Source organism: Leptodactylus fuscus, chromosome 3 (assembly GCF_031893055.1).
Source record: "Leptodactylus fuscus isolate aLepFus1 chromosome 3, aLepFus1.hap2, whole genome shotgun sequence".
NCBI classification, from domain to species: domain Eukaryota; kingdom Metazoa; phylum Chordata; class Amphibia; order Anura; family Leptodactylidae; genus Leptodactylus; species Leptodactylus fuscus.
The window spans coordinates 233,506,665-233,519,219 of NC_134267.1; the positions used below are offsets into that span (position 1 = coordinate 233,506,665).

A 12,555-nucleotide genomic window follows, 5' to 3' on the forward strand; every position below is an offset into this window, starting at 1 on the left:
TAATTAATAATTAATAAATAAATAAATAAATAAATTAATAATAAATAATTATTTTCTCTTTGTGTATGTTTATACAGCAAACTTTGGACCAAAAGCCAAAAAGAGTGTAATCCATCCCCGGCCAGCATCAAGCAATAAGACAAGGCTTTCCCTGTCTTCCGAAAAATCATATCCAAATGACTTGAATATGTCACCGGTGAACAGCGGCTTTGGGTCCTATCCCAATATGTGTTCTCATGTAAAATCGGAAGACACGGGTCACTCCCTACTCAATGATGACATCGAGAAAAGGGTTCATGTTAACAAAGATGGCAGCCTTTCAGTAGAGATGAAGGTTCGCTTTCGACTACTTAATGAAGAAACCCTTCAATGGTCCACACAAATAAAAAAATCCAGTACGATAGGTAAAGCAAAGTGTGAACAACTTTGTTTATTTAATGAAAATGATAAGAAAGAAGACATGAGTGCCGAAAACTTTTCCGAGACAGATGAATCCTTCTACCCATGTGATGCTGACTCGTATAGCTCAAAGATAAATGATGGAGGTATAGAGGACATGTATTGTAGCCATTGTGGCATGCAATGTCAAGAGTATGATATCTGGAAAAACCCAATGCATGCTAACCAACCAGAAGACTATGTGAAAAGAGCTACATGGCGAACTCGATCATCTACTTCGAGTACATCATCACGACACCGACTGATGTGCGATCAAAAGACATCTATTGATAGTCTACATTCTATGTCCTCTGAAGAGTACACAGAGCATATTGTGCACAGGTCTTCACAGTACTCAGAAACCAAAGAAAACGGAGATACAATGGTTGCCTATGCAGTTAGTCAATGTGCGAGTCGTAGTGGTCGGTCAACGGTGGCCTCAAATGTAGATGCCGTTTCGGATTTTGAACAAACAAAAAGAGGCAACAGCCAAAACAAGTCAAGATCGAGCTTAAAGAGCCGACAGTCTCAGCTTTCTGAAGAACTGCATAGCCAAAAAAGTCATGAAGGCAGCCTTGAAGAGTGTCCTGAAGCATCACCCATTCCTTGTTCCGATGGTGAACATTGTAGCCGGAGAGTTACTGTTGTTTCACAGTCATCGATACATTCTCAAAAACTGGTGAAGAGAAGTAGCAGAAACTCAAAAAGTTTTGCGTCAAACATAAGCTATAATGAGGAAGAAGAAGAGGAAACACACCAACCTAATTGTAAGGGGTCATTGAAGAATAGGCGAGGCATGTCAACAGAAACGGGAAACTCAGAAGATCCTTGTGGAAGTGAGCCTGCAGAAGATAGAATGAGCTCACATAGTAATGAAATCCATGATAAACATATTGAAAATGTATCACATACTGATCCTGTGAAATGTAGTCTCGCTGATTATGATAAGTGTTTAACAGCAACATCTTCCAGATCTTCAATTAAATCCAGATCTTCCTCCAAAAAAAGTATTAAAGTCAATGGACATGGAGAAGAGAATACGTTATGTAACTCACCTTGCTTGTCCATTTCCAAACAAGAAAGCGTAGACGATTGTGAAAGGAGCAAGGCTACTCTATCAGATTCCAAGAGAAAGTCCTTTACGGAACATCAGGGACGGAGCTTCCAGTCTACAAGGTCGCGTCAGTCAATGTCATCTATATCTGAATCGATACAACCAAATTGTGTACAAGATGAAATACTAAACCATCAAGAAAGTTGCAATGAATCATTAACCTGTACAGAAAAATCAGATCACGGAGCAGGTATTATCAATGCAGATGGTGAACATAGTCTTCCCATCTCACGGGCATCGAGCAAGTCTCTAAGCCCTAAATTCAATTGTGCCAGCTGTCAAGAAAATGATCCAGTTTTTAATGTTAGCTCAAGAGTCTCATCAATATCTGAAAAGAAGAGTATAATTAAAAGTTCCTCTGAAAAAGGTGACCAGAATTCTTCACGGGATGGTGACAGAGAAATGTCACAAGAGGAGGAGACAGTAAATGTCAACACGGTTGCCGGCACAAGAAGTCCATCAGCAGATCCTGATATGAATTGTATACATAGTCCGTCACCTCCAGAAGGAAAACCGTCCCACAGCCATGTAAGATTAGCACAATTTAAAATATCTAGCACTAGTATGTCCAGTGACCAATTGAAAACCATGAATGGGGAGAAGACCGGCAACTCAAGAGCTTCAACACCAGGGTCCAAGGCAATGGTCGAATCTAAAGCCAGCACAGAGACCTGCAAGAAGACCAAAACCGCTGTGACAAGTCATAATAGTACAGACGACGTTCAGCGTACCAAAAAACGTAAAAATAGTTCTAGCTCTTCTAAGAAAAAGCATAAGGGAGACTCTTTAGACGTAGATAACAATACAAACAGTGAACTTGTTCCATCTGCATTACCAAACGTGACCCCGGAGGAAGTAGTCAATGAGTGGCTAAGGAAGATTCCCTCGGAAACAATGGCTGTCGAGTATGAAGTGGACGAATGCCAGAAAAAAACACGGACAGAGAAAGGATTAGAAAGCAAAGGAGAGGAAGGAGATTTACATAAGGAGTCCGTAAATGAAGAACACAACAATCATGAGATAAAAGAAGAGATATCCCAAGATGTGAATTCTGATAATAATACAAATAACATTCAGGAGTTAAATATGACGGATGGGAAAGTCAACGAGGAAGCAGTTTTATTAAACAAGGTGGCAGAAAATAATGCTAAAAATGAAGGAGTACCAATTGACAAAAAGTTACTTCCCAACAATATACAGACTTCGGTGCAAATAATGAAAGCATTGCTAAGTCATTCACAAGAATCGAAATTTGATCGTTCAAACAGTTTACCAGAAGTATCTCAGACGATGGGAAGAAAGCTCAGTAATTCTGCCACCGTTCTGATATCATGCCTAGCTAGTCTGCAACTTCTAGATGAAGATCAAACAGAGATGACAAATGACCTAAAAAAACCCAAGTATATTGAACTGTTAAACATATTACAGGCGTTATGGACGGAGGGACCAACGAACAAGAGCATCGCAAACATTAAATCTGGAAAACACTACTCTAGAGATGATGAACTCACACCAGTTTCATCTTCAGGAGTTGACATTAATAGTGGTTTTGAAGGATCTGGTGATGGAAGCGTAACTGGTGGAGGTGACCACATGGTGGGCGCTGGAAAGGCTGAAGATGGAAAACTATCTACAGTAACTAAGGATGTAGAATGTGCTGGTAAAACTGTTGTTTCCGAAGAACACAATATAGTGAATGGACAAGCGTCGAGAAACGAGGCTGATGTAGCTAGCTATCATGAGGATAAGTCATGTAGCATGGATGAAAACATGAATGAGAAGAAGTTAAACAGCAGGAGCAATACAACAGAAACTGAAATAAAGGAAGAAACAAAAGAAGAAGGGCATTATAATTCAGTAAATGATGTGAATGATGTTGAGTGTACAGAAACGATAGAAGAACATGGGATTACGATCAAAGACAACATGAACATCCTGAGCAATGGTGGAGATCCAAAATCCAATGAGCTCAACTCACCGGAGACAAACAACAGTAATTCTTCAAGTGATTGTCAACTCACCGTCATTTCTACGTCTGACTCCAATGGGAAAAATGAGAAAAAACAAGGAAATAATGTTGATCCCAGCTGGATCCTGAAACTCCTGAAAAAAATTGAGAAAGAATTTATGACTCATTACGTAGATGCCATGAACGAGTTCAAAGTCAGGTGGAATTTGGAAGACAATGAAAATCTTGATCAAATGATTACAGAACTTAAAAATGAAGTCGGTCAAAGAATCCAGAGGAGTATTTCAGATGAACTTAAGAGAATAAAAGCTCTGACGGGAACCATGATGCCAAGGCCTCCAGGTGAACGCAGGTTTTCTGTGCAAGCAGAAGATCGAAGAAGACGTTTACAAACAATGCACAGAGTATCCATTCACCGGTACGCCAACGGGGAAAAGAGGGGTTTACTAACTAATGACATTTCAAGTGAAACCGATGAAGAAGACTTAACATTCAGTGCTTCATTTGGAGATGAGAGTAGTGGGCAACCTAATGATGACTTTTGCCCATGTGAAAAATGTATGAGGCAAAAGAGAGCACTAAAGTTAGCAAAACCACGAGCAGTTGCTGCCAATGCCCCGATCATTAAAGCGTTTGACCTTCAACAGATTTTGAGACAGAAACGAGAGGACGATGGTCCTAAAAATGATGAAAGTGGTTGTACGGTCCCGCCATTACTAAAGGAACAAAGTAAAGAGGTAGAGCCAAGCCTAGCAGATGACTGTTCAGTTGTGAATGAAGAAGCCTCCAATGAAGTAGACGCTCTATCCAAAGCCGGGGAAGAAATGGATAGAGAAAAAATAGACATTTCAAGTGAAAATATTGAAGTTAATAGTGAAGAAGTCCAGTCAGTAATGGCGGATGAAGGTGAATACTGTGACCCAAGTGATTTTCAGCCATCCACACAGGAAGAAGTGACCGAACAACTGGAAAGCAAAAGTCCTCATGAAGAAATTTTATCTACAGAGGATCTGAAGGATAATTTAGAAAATTCTAACTCAGACGTGTTGGAGAAAGAAGGTCCTGAAGAAAATCCTTCAGTTTGTGAGGAGAAGGAGAATGATGATGAACCCAGTTCTGATGGCCTACCTACAGATCAACAACTACCAAGTACTCAAGACGAAGCAAATGAGACAGAAGAAAATGCAGAGGAGCTAAATAACAAAGATGAAGTTCATATAGCAACAGATGATTTTTCAGAAGATGAAGACCACCTTGTCGAAAATGAAACAACTAACCCTGTTATCATCAGTGAGCAAGATGTGGAAGGAGAAGACAATGAGACTATTGAGGTCAACAACTCCTACTTACACAAATTATGTCAAGGCTCTCTCATAACACATAATGGATCCGCTGAAGATGCCGAAATAGAATGCAAAGAAAACCATAATGTAGAAGAGTCATCACCAAACGGACAGTCAAATAGCTCAGGCAGTAAAAAGTCACAGATGTATCCCGATAGTTCCTCCGAAGATGAAGATGGAGACTCTCCACGGAATAGTCCTGTCATGGTCCCTAAAAATGGAGCTATTGGTCAGGTGTATGCAAACGACAAAGAAAGTCTTGAGGAATGTGACAATAAATCAAAAAAGGGTATGGATGAAGAAGTCCTTGACCAAGATGACTTTGACTTCTAGGAAATTATATTAATGATCCAAGCCTATGGAAATGATATCCGTCTGAGACTATACATTTTTTATGTAAATAATCTCTCTTGTAATAAACTGCTTTAAACTATTGATATCTGTTAGTGGAACCGCCAACATGGACAACTCCTTCCATCTCAAAGCCAGGACGTAGGACCTGCACTATTATGTTCTGCTTTTTATAGAAGGGACTCAACACAATAGCAAATACAGCATTGGACAATGAAGAGGACAGCCTCTTCTTTTCTGCTGTGTGAATATACCCTAAGCAAGTAACTTGCAAAAAGCTGCAACTCTGGGTTATAATACAGGAGGTCACAGGATTAGCTAAGAAATATGTTTGCTGAGTTACTCACATTTTGATGTGTACAGTATAATACTATCTATCTATCTATCTCCTATCTATCTATCTATCTATCTATTTATCTATCTATCTCCTATCTATCTATCTATCTATCTATCTATCTATCTATCTCCTATCTATCTATCTATCTATCTATCTCCTATCTATCTATCTTCTATCTATCTATCTATCTATCTATCTATCTATCTCCTATCTATCTATCTATCTATCTATCTATCTATCTATCTATCTATCTCCTATCTACCTCCTATCTATCTATCTATCTATCTATCTATCTATCTATCTATCTATCGATGTATCTCCTATCTATCTATCTATCTATCTCCTATCTATCTATCTATCTATCTATCATATCTATCTATCTCCTATCTACCTCCTATCTATCTATCTATCTATCTATCTATCTATCTATCTATCTATCTCCTATCTACCTCCTATCTATCTATCTATCTATCTATCTATCTATCTATCTATCTCCTATCTATCTATCTATCTATCTATCTCATGATCTATCTATTTATCTATCTCCTATCTATCTATCTATCTATCTATCTATCTATCTATCTATCTCCTATCTATCTATCTATCTATCTATCTATCTATCTATCTATCATTAGTTATTAGCCCTTTGTACCATATACTGAATATGTAAATAAATATTAGAACTATAGAATGTATATACAATACAAACAGAAGTAACAATCTATATATTCTTCAAGGGTCACCGTATTTATTTGTGGTTTTGGAAATTTTTGAAAATGATTTCCTTGCTCGGTTTTACTATTAAGCCACCATATACTTACATTGCTAATATATCTATGACAGAGCTGGCTGGATTTAATGCAAACTGATAAAACAGACTTTGTATGGAACAATGGACGTGTTGATCCCCAGTCACAGGTGCTAGAACAAGCTGATTTCACAGTTACCAGGATTTAGCCGACCTCTAGGATGAAACGCGCAGTGAGCCAGCAGATCTGTGATGTCATCTGTGTTATGTAAGTGCTGATCTCTGAGGGGTAAGTTGGTGTACACCTACAGTGCGGTCAGTGGAAGTACTATACTGTATAACATGTAAAAAAGCAGCATTGTTATAATTTTATCTGAAAATAATAAAAAATTATAAAACACGATTTAAAGTGTTATTAATGCTGGGCATAAAGATAGATAAAGATTAGAAAAATCAGTAGACGGAAACTCTTTGGACATTCAGTGAAAAGCGCTGCGGGAAAAAACGTGAGTCTTTTCTGCAGTGGTAACTGGTGTTTTTTTTGCAGGTGTTTTTGAAATCATAGCATTTCTGCTGGAGATTTTTTCTGCAGTGTCTGTATGTATAGATAGATAGATAGATAGATAGATAGATAGATAGATATGAGAAAGAGAGAGAGAGATGGATAGATAGATAGATAGATATGAGATAGATAGATAGATAGATAGATAGATAGATAGATAGATAGGAGATAGATAGATAGATAGATAGATAGGAGATAGATAGATAGATAGATAGATAGATAGATAGATAGATATGGGATAGATGATAGATAGGAGATGATCGATAGATAGATAGATAGATAGATAGATAGATAGATAGATATCAGATAGATAGATAGATAGGAGATAGATGGATAGATAGATAGATAGATAGATAGATATGAGACAGATAGATAGATAGATAGATAGATAGATAGTTGGTTGTCTTCAGACTTCATAATGCCATGCACACGGTCAAGCAGTCCAGTGCCAGAGGCAGCAAAGCAACCCCAAAACATCAGGGACCCTCCGCCATGTCTGACTGTAGGGGGCGTCTTCTTTTCTTTGAAGGCCTCTTTTTTTTTCCTGTAATCTCTATGTTGAGGCCTTTTCCTACTTTTGTCTCATCTGACCAGAGAACATTCTTCCAAAACGTTTTTGGCTTTCTCAGGTAAGTTTTGGCAAACTCCAGCCTGGCTTCTGTCTCTGGGTAAGAAGTGGGGTCTTCCTGGGTCTCCTACCATACAGTCCCTTTTCATTCAGACGCTGACGGATAGTACGGGGTGACACTGTTGTACCCTCAGACTGCAGGGCAACTTCAACTTGTCTGGATGTTAGTCGAGGTTCTTTATCCACCATCCGCACAATCTTGCATTGAAATCTCTCGTCAGTTTTTCTTTTCCGTCCACATCTAGGGAGGTTAGCCACAGTGCCATGGGCTTTAAACTTCTTGATGACACTGCGCACGGTAGACACAGGAACATTCAGGTCTTTGGAGATGGACTTGTAGCCTTGAGATTGCTCAGGCTTCCTCACAATTTTGCTTCTCAAGTCCTCAGACAGTTCTTTGGTCTTTCTTTTCTCCATGCTCAATGTGGTCACACAAGGACACAGGACAGAGGGGGAGTCAACTTTAATCCATTTCAACTGGCTGCAAGTGTGATTTAGTTATTGCCACCACCTGTTAGGTGCCTCAGGTAAGTAACAGGTGCTGTTAATTACACAAATTAGAGAAGCATCACATGATTTTTCAAACAGTGCCAATACTTTTGTCCACCTCATTTTTTATGTTTAGTGTTGAATTATATCCAATTTGCTTTTTGACAATTCTTTTTGTGGTTTTCCGTTGAAGATAAAGTAAATGAAGAAAATAATACCAAAGAGTTTGTGCTTGCAATCATTTTCTGGAATAAACTGAGTATTATCTGACAGAATTGCAGGAGTGCCAATAATTTTGGACAACACTGTAGATAGATGGATAGATAGATATGAGAGATAGATAGATAGATAGATAGATAGATAGATAGATAGATAGATAGAAAGATAGATAGATAGATAGATAGATAGATAGATAGATAGATAGATAGATAGATAGATAGATAGATATGGGACAGATAGATACTGTAGATAGATAGATAGATAGATAGATAGATAGATAGATAGATAGATAGATAGATAGATAGATAGATAGGAGATAGATAATAGAGGTGCAGCACCAATAACTCCAGTGCAAGACCTCAAGTCAATAGTCAATTGACCAACTATAATATAATAGAATATATATACATATATTTACATATGTATTAGAACAAATAGTATAGTAAAAATGTCCTGGTCTGTAGTCCAAAATTAGAAACAATAAAGGACTTTATCAGCCAATGATGCGATATTTCACTGCTATCAGGGTCTATTTCAAGATAGAAGAACAGAACACCAAGATTTTTTCATGAAATCCTTTGAAGTTTTGTTTCTAATTAGATTTTAGATAGATAAATCAACAGATAAGAAAATGGACAAGAAAGATGTCGCATATAATGACAACAGCATAAAATGGCGCATAACAGATTATATACGGGAAGTCACATGAAGATCAATGGATTTCATAAATATCTTACCAGGTAGATTTTTAGAATATTACCATTAACACCATCTAGTAGCAGAAGGGGCGTGAAGATGTGTCAACCATGCAACTATAATAAAAAGAAGAAGAAGCGATTTTACAAACAGACTTTCGTGATGGTGTCTTTATCCCTTCCATCTTCTCTACTTATCGCTACCCTTCTGAATGTATAGTATGTAGGCACAAACAACTGGAGATTTCTAAGCGAGACTCTAGAACTTGCTTCTTCTAAGATTCTTTCGTTCGATCTTTGTGGGTTCTGATTTTTTATTGAAAGACCCTTGGATTACATCTAAGTGCCATCTTCCATGCTTCATTCATTTCAATGGGGGTTCTTTTCCTTTCTGACAGGGGCAGGATAGGAGCTACTCTATCGGCACGCTCGGTTGTGGCGTTATGGCTGCCTTATTGTTCACATCGACACTGCGCAATACATATGGACGAGTCTGTGTGTGTCTGGTACTGAAACTCAGTCCCGTTCCTTTCACATGAAGCCTTAATAACTTACAACATTTGCCATGACAGAGAGGACCATACAAGAAACACAGACTAGAACAATAACCATAATTGGAAGTGTTAAGTGTTTCCTATAACTACGACCTTGATCACCCCCAAAAAAATGTTAATAACATATTGTGATAGTTTCCTGTTGTTGTGAGTCACCCAGCTCTGAGGACGTCTCAGGTTTTGGCAATAAGTTGACAAAAATACATTGTTGACATTAAGCTATGGTCACAAAATAATAGCTGACAAGGAAGTCCACGTTACTGCAAGGTTAGGACCGAGACGGGCTGTAGTCTTAGTTGCATCAAAAGACAAAAATCTTCATTTGGCCATCGACAATGTAAAATAACAATGTAACTTTGTATAGAAAATTGACAGAATTTTGCAAAAATTTCCAAAAATGTAAATGACTTAATATAAGTAACTGAGTAAAAAATCAAACAAACAAAAAAATATCAGCAACAATTTTCCTGAACTTGGTTAATGTTCAGTTCAAGATTTGCTGACATATATTTCTACAAATTATGGCTGGCCAACAATCAACTTTTTGTAGATTTACACAATTTGATGCCATATGGATATAGGAGGAAATTTATCTTTACGGGAATTGAGATTTGCTGGAATCGGCTTTGGCGTAATTTGCAACAAATTTATCAAATGCTTGACAAATTAGGTGTAACTATAAGGGCCCGTGCACACGATGTAACGCAGCGCTCATGTCCAAGTCAGCGCTTCAAAACAGAATCCCATTGACTTCAATGGGTTCAGTCTTACGGAAGGGTTTGATAAATACGGCTTACAGTTTCTAATATATGGCTGAAATAGTTAAAAAATTTAATTTATTTTTGAAATGCTGAGATTTCCGCACTTTTGGTGCAGAAAGGATCACAAGGATACAATACGTTCCATCCTAACCTTGTGATCCATAAGGAGGTGCATCTTTAACATTCCCCATAGCTCAAAAACAGAAGAAAATGAGTCTTCAGTGTTCTATTTAGAAGACCCCCCAAGGATCAGAGATCAGGACAAGTCTCTCCTCAAGAGACTTTTCCAAATTCCATGTTCCACCAATGTTTTCACCAGGTAAAGTGTCCACCTACAATTTGATGACCGCACATCGATGGATGGAATATTTCCATAAAGATCCCCAAGTATAATGATAGCAGTGTTTGTGGGGTTTGTGGCCCACGGTCTTATTTACCGATCCCCTGTCCTGATCACAGCCTCCGCTGGAGAAGGGGAAGTGCTGGCAGCCGTGAGCAGGAGTGAGGATCGGTAAGTATATAGGGCTGGAGTTACTCCAGCAGGTAACGGCCTATTAACAAAAAAACATCAGCGTCCGCCAGGCTCCCTAATGTCCAGGCCCCCGTAGTTACCCCAGTAGTTACGCCACTGTTCCCTGCCAATTAAATCCACAATGGAATGCCAATGCGTGGGCATCTCGTCACAGCTACACCATGGCAGAATACGGAAGCGGAAAACAAAAAGGAATTCCTCTTCATTTTCTTCATATTTCTATGTGAATGTAGCCTAAATGTTTTTAACATTTGAGGTTCATATGATAAATATTTCATGTTTTTCATTTTTGGGAATATTTTAGGTATATATTAAAGGGATCCTATCATTAAAACTCAATTTTTTCTGCCAACCAAGTAGGAAAAGCCTTAAGAAAGTCTATTATTCTCCTACCCTTGGATGTCTTCTCCGCGCTGCCATTCAGTATATAATCCGGTTTTTGTCAGTATGCAAATGAGTTCTCTCACAGCACCGGGGGCAGGCACTTGCGCTCAAACAGCACTAGGGGCGTCCCCAATGTAGCCAGAGAACTCTCCATTGCCGCCTCCATCTTCTTCAGGAACGGGTTTCCTCCAGGCGGTGGCTTCAAACTTCTAGGCCTTGGGCAGCCAACTGCGCATGCCTGCCAGCCACAAGAAAATGGCCACTTACAATACTGTGTAAGAAGCTATTTTCTTGTGGCCTTTGGGCATGCGCAGTTGACTTTGCCCTAGGCCCGAGGCCTAGAAGTTTGAAGCCATCGCCGGAAGAAGACAAGAAGAAGACCCGTTCCTGAAGAAGATGGAGGCGGCAATGGAGAGTTCTCTGGCAGCATTGGGGACAACCCTAGTGCTGTTTGAGGGCAAGTGCCCGCCCCCAGTGCTGCAAGAGAACTCATTTGCATACCGACAAAAACCGGATTATATACTGAATGGCGGCGCGGAGAAGACATCTAAAGGTAGGAGAAGAATAGCCTTTCTTAAGGCTTTTCCTACATGATAGGCAGAAAAAAATGAGTTTTAATGATCGGATCTCTTTAAACTTTTAACCTATTGGAATGAAAGTGAAGCTGTGCGAGGTCAACAGGGGTGAAAGGGGCACTGCCCTCTGAAAAACCCCTCACCCCCTTTGTTGTGGTACTCAGTGGGGTTTTCAGCACCTGGATCTCCATTGACAACGCCTTCCGACACGCCAGAAAATACAAAGAAACGTATTCTCTTTAAGGCAAGATTTCAGTTCCTCATAGTTCCAGAGAATCCCCCAAGGAAGATAAAAAAAAATACAAGGTAAATAGGAAGTGTTGAGCGGAGAAAGGATCTGGAGCAGAGCTGGATCCGTGCCCACATCATCATCTCATAAAAACACCCGCAGACAATAGATACCTGGAAGTATGAATTTCATGTGCATCTTTCTATGCGTCATAGAAATGGTATTTCCGCAAGTCCCTTAAAAACAGTGACACAGAGCGAGCGGCAGCTGCAATACACATTAGTATGGTTGCTGCATAACAGGAAGTTATGAGATCACTAGGAAATGGTGCACTAGGATGAATGCACCAAAGACCTGCACTGAGGTGAAATGCAAGTTCTGGTTAGAAATGTGACCATTCATAGATAGATAGATAGATAGATAGATAGATAGATAGATAGATAGATAGATAGATAGATAGATAGGGATAGGAGATAGATAGATAGATAGATAGATAGATAGATAGATAGGGATAGGGATAGGAGATAGATAGATAGATAGAGAGAGAGAGAGAGAGAGAGAGAGAGATAGATAGATAGATAGATAGATAGATAGATAGATAGATAGATAGGAGATAGATAGATAGAT

At 39.0% G+C, this 12,555-nt stretch overlaps 1 protein-coding gene across 1 annotated transcript in view; it reads left to right on the forward strand.

Moving 5' to 3' along the window:
* Positions 1-5,222, forward strand: part of RP1L1 (RP1 like 1) — a 40,939-nt gene extending 35,717 nt beyond the window's left edge. Inside the window, exon 4 of the mRNA XM_075269303.1 lies at positions 78-5,222. Within this exon, the coding sequence (XP_075125404.1) occupies positions 78-5,197 (5,120 nt within the window). The 3' untranslated portion in view covers positions 5,198-5,222. The remainder of the gene's footprint in view (positions 1-77) is intronic.
* The last annotated feature ends 7,333 nt before the right edge of the window (positions 5,223-12,555 follow it).